General features: G+C 41.6%; 2 protein-coding genes across 2 annotated transcripts in view; one reads left to right on the forward strand and one right to left on the reverse strand.

Moving 5' to 3' along the window:
- LOC147337049 (protein NLRC3-like) overlaps window positions 1-13,492 on the reverse strand; it is a 646,813-nt gene that overhangs the window by 485,054 nt on the left and 148,267 nt on the right. The window lies entirely within an intron of this gene.
- On the forward strand, window positions 1,869-3,997 carry LOC147337055 (uncharacterized). Its single transcript, XM_086265970.1, has 4 exons — window positions 1,869-1,931; window positions 2,238-2,345; window positions 2,423-2,596; window positions 3,204-3,997. Exons 1-4 carry the CDS (start codon window positions 1,869-1,871, stop codon window positions 3,843-3,845), a joined length of 987 nt encoding a protein of 328 aa, XP_086122096.1. The 3' UTR covers window positions 3,846-3,997.

Raw genomic sequence — 13,492 nt, forward strand, 5'->3', positions numbered from 1 at the left:
TGTAACATTCCTGACTGCCCGACAGACGGTAGCCTTGGAAACGTGCTCAGCGTCACCAATATTATACAGAAAGCTCCCGTTTGCAAAAAACCGAAGTGCAATACAAATAATATGTAATGAACTGAGAGCATGTCCGCGATGTGTCACATGCGTAATATATGGCCTGAGGATGTTATCCAAATAACTTAGAGATTGTGCTGAGAAACGGTAACGTTCGCACAGACAATCATCAGGAAATGATATAATGTCCAAACGCGCTCTGATCACTCTCTCCCGGCGGAGAGCTCTGCGGAGAATTTGGGCTTCAACATCTACTGGCTCTTCAAGGAAGGGACACGCCATGTCTGACACTTCCTACTGTCAGGTTTCCGACAAAGGGGCGGAGACAGTCAGGGTTAGTTGTAGTAAACCTGCTAGGGGGCAGGTTAGCTTCACGGAGTGTGTCGTCATAGTGACTCACTCAGGCTTCATCTGAACTCGCTTTGTGAAACCGAAAACCCAGAGTTTTCATTAACTCAGGGTATACTTACTCAGTTTTTCCACTAAACCGGCTTCCTGAAACAGGGACCAGGAAGCAGAGTTGCAGTCTTACACGCCTCTCTGCAGCTTCTCTCCTCCTGCTACCCCCCAAAAACCCATCTCCATACAGACTGTGTCAGCTTCCAAACAGACAAAAAACAAACTAAAAACCAGCAACAAACAACTTAAACATAAACAATCACAAAGAAAGAACAATACAGTATCCACATCTGAACCAAAGAGTAAAACAGTGAAATGTGGATTATTAAACATTAGGTCTCTCTCCTCCAAGTCTCTGTTAGTGCATGTTAGTAAAAACATTTCTGCCTTTTACCCATATTTTATTTTTAACTCAAAATCAAAGATTCCAGATTCTCCTACATGTTGGTTTTGAATCAGATAGGACGACAGATTTCAGGTGGCCCTGTGTCTTTCTCTATTACATTTGCCACTGTGTAACTCAAAGTTATTTAAGGACTAGTTTATTTCAATGGATGAGTTTACTGACTGACGCGCAGAAGAAATAGTTCTTTATGGAGCCTAGATGGTGTGAATGATGAGACCAAAGACTGCAATATCTTGTACCAAAAATATATTGAATAAATGGAGGAAATGGAACAAAATAATTAACACAACACACAACATAAATGCCCACAATTAAATAATAAATCAATGCTGTGATCTTTCTGTGCAAAAGTCCTTTTTGGTCCTTTTCTTTTTGAAGTTCAGTTTTGAGGTATTCCTCCTTAGGGTCCAGCTTCATACAAATGGGGAAATATGTCCGTAATCCAAAGACGGCTAAGTGGGGGAAAGAGGGGAAACAAAGAATGGTCCTACCGGCTCGCCACTTCAATATGAAGAAGATTAATTCAAAGGGAGGGAACAAAACCTGACCTGTAGGTCAGAAAAACGTCCATTAGCACATCAAGTTCGATTCAGTTTACCGGTAAACAAATATATTTTTCTGCAAGCCTATGTAACAATGCAAATCATGAATCATCATCATCAACAGTTAAATTATTAATTATCTTGGCTACGTAGCTTAATCTATACATTCCAGTAGCGTTCGCTACAAACAATACAAAAACAACAATAAAGAAAAACAGCTGTCTAACAGACAGCATAGCCGAATTCAAGGCAACACATAACAATAATCATTCAATCGCACTTTGTTTCAAAGTAAGCCCATTAAAATGCTTAAGTAAATAAAAGTGTTCAAAAACAGCGGTTTTTGAGCCGGAGTTCTGCTCGCGGTGGGAACGCCGCCGCACAAAGTCATTTTTTAATCGCGAAAACGATCGGCTGGTTACTGACAACCAAAAGGTTGTTTTTGGTAGATATTAAAGATCATGGGTGGGCGGGGCAAATGGAGCAGTTTTCTACAGTCGAGTAAAATTCCAGGAAAGAGCTGGGTGTGGCTTTCCTTTAAATCACATGATCAACAGCTTTAAGATGGAGGCAACTCGCTCAGTGTTTCCTGTTTCATTCTTAGACTGTGGCGATGGTAAGTAGCAGCTTTTCACTTGTTACCTGGCATCTTTTCAGCCACCAATGATAGTCATTGTATGTTATCAACATTTCACTAACTATGTTTTCTCTCATGTTTAAAATAGGCCGACCAAGAGCAAAATAGGTATGTCTGCAGACTCTGCTGTAGCCAAAGTTATCAGATCTCCTGTGTCTTTAAATCCCTAACTGCTCGATCATTATCATTGTAGAAGACAACAATTTCTCAAAGTAGGTTCAAAACTAATGCCTACAAGATTACCAAGAGGATGGTTCGGGGCTCTTACATGACTCCGGGAAGTCAACACTTGGTGGATGAGGTGTGTTACCTTTGACACTTTTAAGACAGTCCTGTTTATCACTACTAACAATAAGCAAATATGTTTTCACTCAACAGATCCTTCACAGCATGTTGTTTCTGGGCAAAATCAACAACATCCCCTTTTCTCCAGAAGAAATCTTCCCTAATCCTTTTGTTTTGGGTTCTTTAATGAGAAGATATCCCAGGCCTTTAAAGTTGTATTCGACTCAGCTTCCCAGGCGAAGTCCCTTCTCCTGTGTGCTCGACATGGTAAGATAACTCTTCTCACATTTTCAGTCAATCTGACAAACTTCCAGTTTTTAGGAAAGTATAATGCAAAGTGCTTTTTTACTGAGAAATCCAAAGAAAATCCATACTGTACCTTATACTTCAACATATGCTTCTAGCTATACTTCTCCACCAAACACAGAGACTGCAGGAGAGCTGGAGACTTGCTTCAGAATTTGTTAGTTCTAAATAATGTCTAACAGACTCATTATTGGAGATGCTTACAGTCTTCAAGGCGTATATGATGCTGTCACTGTGTAGCTGCTGGATCTGTTAAGTCAGCTCAAAGACTCTAAATTCAGCGTGTTTTGACAGCCCGGCATAGCAAAAAAGAAAAAAAAAGGTCAATTAGCAAATTTAATTATAAATTAGTGAGAACAAAGATGGATTTTTGCTTATTGATTTAAAATTAAATAGATTTTTGTGACTTGTTTCACCCCCTATCTTAAAATGTCTAAATCAAAAGCATCCAATGGTCCTGCATAGTTAAACAAGTCAAGCAGCGAAACAAACATGTTGATCAACTTTCTATGAAAAACAACTATATAATCAGGTGCAACACTTTGACCAGATCTGTAACTGTTTTCAGATCGTCCTGCAAAATAACTCAGAGAATGAAGAGCAAATAAAGCAGAGTCTGCAAGATCTCCTCACAGACTTGGACTTAGAAGAGAATAATAAAAAAACAGCTTTCGTCTCGTCCACCATCTGCATTTCTCAAAAATCCCAAACCAACAAATCAGAAAGGTACTGCGGAGTCTCCATGTCCACCAAAGGTCCTAACGCTGGGAAAATTATGATTGCTGCCTCCTGTCTTAGCAAATGGCATAAATATGTATCTGGTGCGGTGATGACCTATTATCCAAACACAGTCCAGAAAGATTACTTTGATGGAACAATTGAAGTACCTGGAAATATCAGGTGTGAGGCTTTTTGTCTCCGTGATGGTGCCAGAATGAAGCCTTGCAGATCATGTAAGAATTTGTTTGGCTTGAACACAGAAGACCTCAGAGAGTGGCCATATGGTAACTGTGCTGAAGCTGAGAGCCTGAGCAATTTGCTTGAAAATGAGAGAGAAGTTGAAACACATGTGGATGAATACTCAGCTGAAAAGGACAACAGGCAGAGAGCTGAGGATGAGGTTGATGGGTTCTTAGAACCGTGTTGCAAAGGATTCGGTTTAACTGGACAGGTGAATTTTACAACCCAGAACAAGAGTGAGATTTCATGAAATCATTTGCATTCATCATTCTGATAAATCAAAGATTCTCTGCTCTGACAGCATCTGTGTGGATTTTCTGTAATCACAGAGACGTGTATAAGCATGTTTACTTTCCATCTCCATGTAATTGTCACATTTAATAATTAAAACTGGCTTCTATGGGTTTTTGTTTGTTTGCTTACATATCTAGTGTTTAATGCAATATGAAGCATTATCAGACAGCATTTATTGGGAAGAATCCCATGTTTATACTGGTCTGTACCCAGGGTACACAGAAAATAAAAACACATGTTTTCTTATTATGATCCCAACTATAATTTACTTAAGCAAAAGCACTACATGTGTAGTTATAATATTTATAGCAGTTACTGTTGAGCTTTAAATTTATCATCTTAAATGTTTATATGCTGATTATATTGCTTTATATAAGAAAGGCCTAACTCTGAGTACACTCTGTGCCAAAAAGTGCTGACAGGAAACTGCATGCTTTTGCAGAAACGTGCTTTTGCAGCTAGAAAGTGAAGCTGATATATATCAGTTTTAATTAGTTTTTACCAACTGCTTGCTAGGGCAATCCCACGAGTTTGGTGTTTTTGTATTGAACATGATTCCAAGTGCTTTCTATAACACATAGCAGAGGTGCCACAACAAAGACTGAGAAGAGGACAGGAAGAGACAGTGAAAGAGATGCACTCCTTCGCCATTCATGTTAAAGCGTTGCATAGCTTTAATTTTAGAGAGTGTTGCATAACTTCAGTCATTTTTTCTACCACAGGTGAAGCCAAGAATTGTGAAGCTCTCTTTTGGCCAAATACCAGAATCTGTAAGAAGAAGAAAAAACAAACAATCAAATAGGTCATTATTAAGAGGACAACAATCTCTTGATGATTATCCACAGTGTCTTTGATAACTCTGAGATACAAACTGTCAAGGATATACACATCCCAGCAAACAATAGCTGTGTTTGACTAAAGCGATTAATAACAAGGACAGAGCTACAATCACTACAGTCAAACATAAAGGGCTTAATCCTGAATCCAAGTCTGAGCTGTGATGCCGTTGGTGCTGAAAGCTGCTCAGATCCTGAAGCTGCACGTTTTGTCTCTCTCTAACCAAACCAGCAGCAAAAGAAGACACATTTCGCTTGACATAAACATTGTCATGAATTCCCTCTTACTTTTGCTGGTTTGCTTCCACCACCATTAAAACACACACAGAAAAACAACACAGCACAGCTCTCTGCCTCTCTCAGTGTACTTTAAGAACACCGTTTCCCATCTCAAATCTCTGTTTTTGGCATTATTCGCTTGCTTGTTATGAAGCAGTCTACCGTTGTTTACAGCCATTTTTTTTTAATGACTTCCGACAAGACAGCCTCATTTCTGCTGTTCAATACCAAATTTTATTTATTTTTTTCAAATTAAGTGAAACTGCAAAATGCTCTGCTGTGTCTCTATTAAAACCTCTTATTAAAACCTCTGAATCACTTCAGCAGCATCAGCCAATGTACATTTGTTGAGTCGTGGTTCTCGTCTGCTTTTGTTCTACTGCAGAATAATATTTTTAAGGTTATCTACTGTAAAAAGCTAGGCCAGGAAAATCTGCTTCATGGTTTTGTGTTTTATCCTCAGTTACTTTGACACAAAAGCATCTGCTGTGATGCTCACACCTCTGATGAAGTTTCACAAGTGTCAGTACTGATAAATGATCAGAATTATAATGTTTCTGACTCTCTGAGTAAGAATTAAATGGAATCTAATTGGGACCTTGTGAATTGGAATTGAACAGGTTCTAGAAATCAGTGATGATACTCAGCTCCAATACCCACCTATGATATTAGGCTTACGAACGCTGACTGGGTTTCATTTACCAGCTTTTTATGTTCTTCCTGCAGTTTCCTCCCCACATCACTCATCTTAACTTTTTTCCAGTCCTCCTCAGTCTAAACAGAACACACAACAATACAAAGAAAAGCTCAGGTGATTGATCTCTAACACTAGGCATCCCCAGTCTTATTCTTAGCAGTCTAACTTCTCACCATATCTTTGAAGGCCTCTCCATTGTAGTAGCGCTTGGATGCTGGATACTCTATCGTTTTGTCACATAGTTCCAGGAAACTGGAAGCCACCAGATGCAGCTCCTCTCCGTCATAGCCGTACAGCTTTTTGTCCTCACACGTCATCAGCACAAGCTCGTCACATGGACATGAGGTGCCCTTTACCACACCAATAACCTGCATTTTTACAATCTCGGGAAGGTAGAATTTTCCCCAGGCGTTAACTTCATCATCATCCCCGTTGTATTTGGTGTTCTCAAGCTCTTCTATCCACAGGTCAGCACCACTTGGCTTCTTCAGGTGAACGCACATGCTTTTGTTTTTGGAAACAAAATCTTTCACCCATTTCAGGTACTTTTCACCTGGAAAGAAGCAGACAAGGAAATATGGATGGATGTAGAAGTGTTGGAAAAGACAAATAGCAAGGTTATCCTACAGCAGTTTGTGAAAATGTTGTATCTTGAAATAAGCAGGCAAAATGAGGATCTCACTTATCTCATATGTTCTGACTACCGACTTTCTTCAGTTAAAGGACAAAAAAAGGGCACACTGGAGGCTGACAGAGTGTGCAATGGTGGGAATCATTTTGCAGAACTCACTAAAGTTTGTTTCTCCTGGAACAAGCTTTTTACACTTCGGCAAATGAAAATACTGTGTTAAACTAAAAAAGAGCACCAGACCAAGGTCTACAGTACTAACAGAAAAGCATGCCGTTACCTGTTGCCTGTCGACACAGCTGCTGATCTTCCTCACCAAAAAAATGAGGATCCCTGAAAGGAATAGAAAGGTTATGTTAAAATGAATGACTGTCACGGTGATCATGGGAAGCTCCAAAATATCACAATAGCTACGAAATCACAAAATGCAGTGTGATGTCTGTAAGCACCAAACATGACATCTCTGCAAATTCATCTTGAAACATGTAGGTACCTCACACGTACAGCTGCAGCCATCTCAGCCATTTATCACTGTGGCTGCCAAGTGGCTGCCACTTCACAAGCGCATGGCACAACATAGAAGAGCCACCTCCACAGGACAAGACTCAGCAGTCCATCTGCATCTTAAGGATAAAGGACACTCTTTCGAGGATGCTAATGTTCCCATTTTGGACAGAGAGGACAGATGGTTTGAAAGAGGAGTGAAAGAAGCATCTATGTCCACTGTGAGCGACCATCTTTGAACAGAGGCGGGGTTTACGACACCAACTCTCTGCCATCTATAATCCAGTTTTGAGATCCTTCCCAGACGCCTTAACGCCCACTCACATCCTGGGCCATCTGACCTCAGGAATTCGCATGATAAGGTGGGGCCAGGTTTCACAATGAACACACCCGAAACTCTGGCTGATTGGGGCCCACACCCAGTTTCCCACCTTGGCTCAGGCGATTAGAGGATCATCAGGGGGTCCTTTTGTCCCTCTGTGGGGGGAAACTCCCACTAGGTTTATATCTGGGACTCTCCACCATTTGACCTTAGAACTGAAGAAGCTTCTCGGATGAGAGGTGAAACGTCTTCAAGTAACTTAAAGAAGTCCAGACGCTTTTCTTTGCAAGCTCCTTTGACTACGATGACCTGGATGACTGAGAACCTTCACAGACATAAGGTGAATGTGACAAACAAAGCGCCTTCTTGTTCGCTGTGATAATGTAAAGTTATTAATGAAAAAACAAACGAGTAAAAAACGGACTGGAAACATGTCTTCAATCAAAACTCGACAAAAACAAAGAAACAGCCTCACTTCTCTGCGACGCTCCCTAAAAATGACGTTACGTGTTACGTACCAGAGATTTCTATACAGCCCTTTATCAAGCCGAGAGAAAGTGACGCAAAACCCTCCAACTAATAACGACTAGCAGAGAGGCTCAGCTGAGTGTAGTTACCTGGTTTGCAGACGCATACAGACGTTTCCTGTCCTCTCGGACGCAGCTGTGATAGAACATGTGGTGCATTACCGCCACCAACTGGCTTGGAGTGAGGACCGGAAATCGCTCATGCCAAATCAAAAAAAAAAAAACATAAAGAAAGATTAAGTGAAGAGATAAATGAATACATTAAATCAAGAAGAAAAAAACCCACCACCGGACATATACATCCTCATATCCTTCTGTACAAATGAGTTTGTTTTAGAAACTGAAAAAAGCCACAAAACCTTCACATCTAGAAATCCTTTGCAGTAAAACTTGTTTTTTGGCAGGTTCCACAGGTTTTGAATCAGTTTTCTTCTTTATTCCTGATAATTTTGACAATGAAAAAGAACATGTTCTATAGAGCTTTGGAGTTGACGTCACGCCGCAATGCATTGTGGGAGCGCGGCACCATTTTCGAGGTCTACGAATCAAAACAAACACACTGTGTTGGAACGACGATTACAAGATGCTTAAAAGCAGCTCAAAAGAGAACGGACTGTATAGAGACCGATTGCGTCCAGAGGCGAAGCGGCGGTACTTGCAGAAAATAGCGTGCAGTGGAAATGTGGACCCGTATGAAATACGGCCGTGGAGTAGAAACCCTGAAGACGTAGCCTGATATATTTTCGTACCTTATCTGTGGAGTCAGCGCGTACAAGTCGTCATTCAAACAAAGGTAAGTCAGCTCGAGTACTGCGTGTGAAATGCGTTTGATTTCCCTGCAAACATTCACATTAGTGCAGCATAAATTCATTCATGAGGGGAAATTACAGTGAGAACATGTGGAGGCTGTTAGAGGGAGAAGATAGTGAGTTCAGTGCAGGGCTGTGCAGAGAGGTTTAAAGGGGCGGGTGCTCAAAGTTAAAAAGGGGCACATTGAACCAGGCTGAATAACAACAACACACATTCATCAAGAATCTAATATGGGAAGGGCAGGGCTGTGTTGGTCTGAGACTGTAGACATTAAAAAGTCCACAGGAGAGATGGTAGCTGATTAAACAAGTGTCATGAGATAATAACAAAATGCAAAGATTGGTGACAGCGCTTGGAACCATAAGGCAACAAAAAACTATGTATGTAAAAAAAAAAAAAAAAATATATATATATATATATATATATATATATATACACACACACACAGTGGGGCAAAAAAGTATTTAGTCAGCCACCGATTGTGCAAGTTCCCCCACTTAAAATGATGACAGAGGTCAGTAATTTGCACCAGAGGTACACTTCAACTGTGAGAGACAGAATGTGGAAAAAAAAATCCATGAATCCACATGGTAGGATTTGTAAAGAATTTATTGGTAAATCAGGGTGGAAAATAAGTATTTGGTCACCTCAAACATGGAAAATCTCTGGCTCTCACAGACCTGTAACGTCTTCTGTAAGAAGCTTTTCTGTCCCCCACTCGTTACCTGTATGAATGGCACCTGTTTGAACTCATCATCTGTATAAAAGACACCTGTCCACAGCCTCAAACAGTCAGACTCCAAACTCCGCCATGGCCAAGACCAAAGAGCTCTCGAAGGACACCAGGAAAAGTATTGTAGACCTGCACCAGACTGGGAAGAGTGAATCTACAATAGGCAAGCAGCTTGGTGTGAAAAAATCAACTGTGGGAGCAATCATCAGAAAATGGAAGACATACAAGACCACTGATAATCTCCCTCGATCTGGGGCTCCACGCAAGATCTCATCCCGTGGGGTCAAAATGATCATGAGAACGGTGAGCAAAGATCCCAGAACCACACGGGGGGACCTGGTGAATGACCTGCAGAGAGCTGGGACCAAAGTAACAAAGGTCACCATCAGTAACACACTACAACGGCAGGGAATCAAATCCCGCAGTGCCAGACGTGTTCCGCTGCTGAAGCCAGTGCATGTCCAGGCCCGTCTGAAGTTTGCCAGAGAGCACATGGATGATACAGCAGAGGATTGGGAGAATGTCATGTGGTCAGATGAAACCAAAGTAGAACTTTTTGGTATTTTGGTATCCTGTATTTGTTGTTGAAGACTTCTTCAGCTTCTTCTCAAGGACATCAGCTGCTTGTTTGGCAGCAGAGGCAGTTAAGAAGCTTCCTGAAAAACACTGAACAGTGAGTTCACTGTGGCATATGACAGATTCAGCTTTCTGTGTGCAAATGTGTCTGTGTCGACCTTTCAAATGCTGTTGAATCCAAAACATCAGCGGCTCCTCGGCTGCTCACTTCATGCACTTCTGTCTGTGTGACAGTCCAATGACATCACAGCTGTTTCCAGCCCCAGTGTCTCAGGACTGGACACCTTTAAACATGTCGAGGATCAAACAGCGTCCAGCTAAACACACATGAAACTATCAGAGCTGACAATCATTCCAATAACATCTAATGGTTCATGTATGTAGACACAGGACTACAAGGAAATGGCTCTCAGCATCTGGCTGTGGGAACACATGAGTCCCTGTTTGTGTTCAGATTGTGTGCATGTTTTAGACGTGTGTCACATGTAGAAACACAACAATCCCACAATGACACACAGATGTGTTTGACACAGCTGTGCAGCTGTAAGTTGTTTCTAATGATTCATTGAAGCTCTTCTAACATTCTGGAGACGATCAGTACATGAATCTGTTCAACACGACAACAATTTGACTTCAGTGTGAACGTTTGCATTAAATAACCTTCTTCATCCAGCTGACAGCATCTTCATCCTATGATGTGAACAGTTCCTCCTGTTGATGACAAACCTCTGACAGGATCTGCTTGAGGAGCTTTTTCATGTGCAGCTCTCTGAGCTCAGGGCTGAGCTGCTGTTTCATCTTTAAGAGCTGCTGCCTCCTCGCCGGACTTGTTCTCCTCTTCTTCTCCTAATGACACCATTTCTGCTTCATATTAAATTCAATAAAGATGCTGACATGTATCTGTAGCAACAACATCATTGAATCTAGAACAACTGGAGCCAAACCAGTGGCTCTGCTGGGATCACTGGTGAGCCAACACTTCCTTGTTGATGCAGATTTCAGGGCTTCCTTTTGCTCCTCCGTTATAACTGTTCTCTCTTCTCAACACATGATGACACAAAGGAATCAGCAGTGACAAAGATGATGCTGAAGAGAAGCACACACTTCACACATATAACAGAGCAGTGCAGTTACACACACCTCTGCTCGACATCAGGCCTCAAACAAAGACACAAAACACTAACTTGACTCTAAACAGAAGAAACGAGCAGCTGTTTCTGTTCTGTGCTTATTTATATTTGACACACATGCTTCTCTTTGTGCAAACACACATCGCACTATAAGGGTAACCTCGCACACAATGATTGGACAGCACAGTGATGATGCTGGGAGATCCTATACGCAGCAACACAGAAACACTGAGAACTTTAAACAATGATGGAAAGTGTTATAAATGACTTGTTGGCCTCTGATCTGTCACAAACAGCTGAAACGTGTCTCTCATGAGTCACATGAAGGTTTTTGACAGAAAGGACAAAAAGTAGCTGCAGTCAGTTTGTGTCATTTTTATATTTATTCATCTGGGAGAAAAATCTGAGGGACATTAAAATGTGTTTTCAACAGAGACAAGAACATGAATATAACAGAACAGGTAAATGAACATGTTTCAAGTAAACAGCTGGACTGATCAGGTCCAAACACAGAGTGATAAACTTGTCAAACAGCTGTCATATCTTTATATAGAAGCTCTTTATAAATGCTGCTCACTGCAGTCTGTTTACTAATAATGTCAAAGTGTTAGAAACACAGAAACATCAGAATGGTCTTTGTTCACAGAAACCTGTCTGGGATCCTTTGTTGTTCTTTTGATGCAGAGTTCCATTATAAATATAAAGAGTTATTTCAGAGTCTCATCAGTTTTCCTGCATGTCTTTATTTAACACATCAGCAGGGCTGAAGCTCTCATGTTAAACACACACTGATCTATGGACACGTTCATGTGTTTCTAACAGAACCAGGCTGTTATCAGCCTGCACTAACATTATGTCACACACACTGAATGTAACAGTGACAGTTTACATCATCACACAATCAGCTGTGATTGTTTCACTGTCATCAAACGAGTCAACAGGAAGTAGAATCAATAGAAACCAATCATTTACTGACAGCATGTCTGATGGAAATAAGTGCAGATTATGTATGAAGTCTAACTGCACACAGTAACTGTGTTACAATAAGGACTTAACAGCGCCCTCTGCTGGAGTGTTTCAGTACTGCGTTAACTACAATACACCACCTCCTCCTCACACCACCTGCTACAGCTCTACTCTTCTATGACTACAGTCATCCACAGCACTGATGTGAGGTCACATGGTTCATATGTAAGGAGCACAGCTGACCTCAGGTCAGTTTAATGACTGTGAGCAGCAGCTGTGTTATTGTCACTGTGACAGGGAGACACTCTCAGACACAGCGCTCATGTCAGCTTGTTCTCATGCAGGAGGATCAGGAGCTCCATGTTTGTCTTTCTGTTTGAATCATGATGTGTTTGTGCCATCAGAGTCTGTCATGAGTACTCAGGGTTTCACAGCAGCTCTTCTGGATGCTGACGAGGACTCCAACCTCATGTTTCACCTCTCTGAGCTTCTGATGTCTGTGAACACTCGTGTTTCTTCTCTGGGCTCATCTGGACAAAAACACCTTTCTGTGTTTGGCTGCAGCCTCATTCTGACTGACAGGAAGTGTGTTATCCATGAGCTGCACTTCTGTGAGGAAGTTTCCTGCTGTGTTTCCTGTCTGTGGACAAACACGAGTGTTCCAGCTGAGGACTTGGTTCCTTCCACCTGTCCATACAGGACATCACGCTGTCTGCAGCTCTGTAAATGCAGCTCCAGGTCCTTCCACGTGCTGCTCTGTATTTGTGCAGTTTGTAGTGTGTCCTGGGAAACGTAGCACACATGGTGTTCTTCTGCTGTTTCCTCCTTTCACTGAGTGTGAAACACTGACGCTGTGCTGTTGTTCACAGAGGGGAGCTGATTCTAGCTGCAGCTGGACTCTGTCATCTAACTGAATGTGTTGGTGCTGATCACGGGGCTCTGAGGGGGGAGCAGCAGGAGGACTCTGGATGCTGACGTCAGTGTATCTGTGGAAGCTCCCACAGCGTGTCTGTCATTCAATATTGTGCTGTATATTGTATCTATGCAAAGATGAACAGACTGTGTGTTCACTGGTCTCTGTGCTGCAGCTCTGATGTCATCATCACTCCCTCCTCCACCCTCAGCAGTCCCAGCATGCTGCTGTGGTGCACCCCACCCTCACTCTACACCTGAGCCACAGACCACACCCTCCACCTCAATATACACCACAGTTTTCTCTGCTGTGGAAATGAGATCAGGAGGAAATCATCATTATTATTATTTAATAAACGCTCACATTAATGTGGGCTTATTTGTTTCATATTAGAAACATTAGTTGAGTGTTTTTAGTATAAAATGGTCAAAGTCCCTCTTTTTGCTCCTCCCCTCACCTGTGGATGGACGGTGCTGTTACCGTGGTGACAGCTTGGATGTGTTTCAGTCCTGCCTGGTTATCACTGCAGGAATCTTTCACATTTATTACAGGTAATAACTGATTTTTCTGTGTATTATGAACCAAATGTATCCTGATACACACAGAGATGGATGAGCAGAGGTTTTTTTTGCAGTTTATGTAGTTACTATGGACTTAATGCATACATATTATTAAAATTAGG

The sequence above is a fragment of the Aulonocara sp. 'chitande type north' Nkhata Bay genome, linkage group LG3 (assembly GCF_057382095.1).
Source record: "Aulonocara sp. 'chitande type north' Nkhata Bay isolate Kocher_YH1m ecotype deep benthic linkage group LG3, A_spYH_male_GT1.1, whole genome shotgun sequence".
Lineage (NCBI taxonomy): Eukaryota > Metazoa > Chordata > Actinopteri > Cichliformes > Cichlidae > Aulonocara > Aulonocara sp. 'chitande type north' Nkhata Bay.

What these genes read in the sequence shown, in the direction of transcription:
- LOC147337055 (XM_086265970.1), top strand. Translation starts at nt 1,869, where the DNA reads ATGGGTGGGCGGGGCAAATGGAGCAGTTTTCTACAGTCGAGTAAAATT. An exon ending in AAATTCCAGGAAAGAGCTGG is followed by an intron (nt 1,932 to 2,237) that starts GTGTGGCTTTCC and finishes TTATCATTGTAG; the next exon opens with AAGACAACAATTTCTCAAAG. An exon ending in TCTCCTGTGTGCTCGACATG is followed by an intron (nt 2,597 to 3,203) that starts GTAAGATAACTC and finishes AACTGTTTTCAG; the next exon opens with ATCGTCCTGCAAAATAACTC.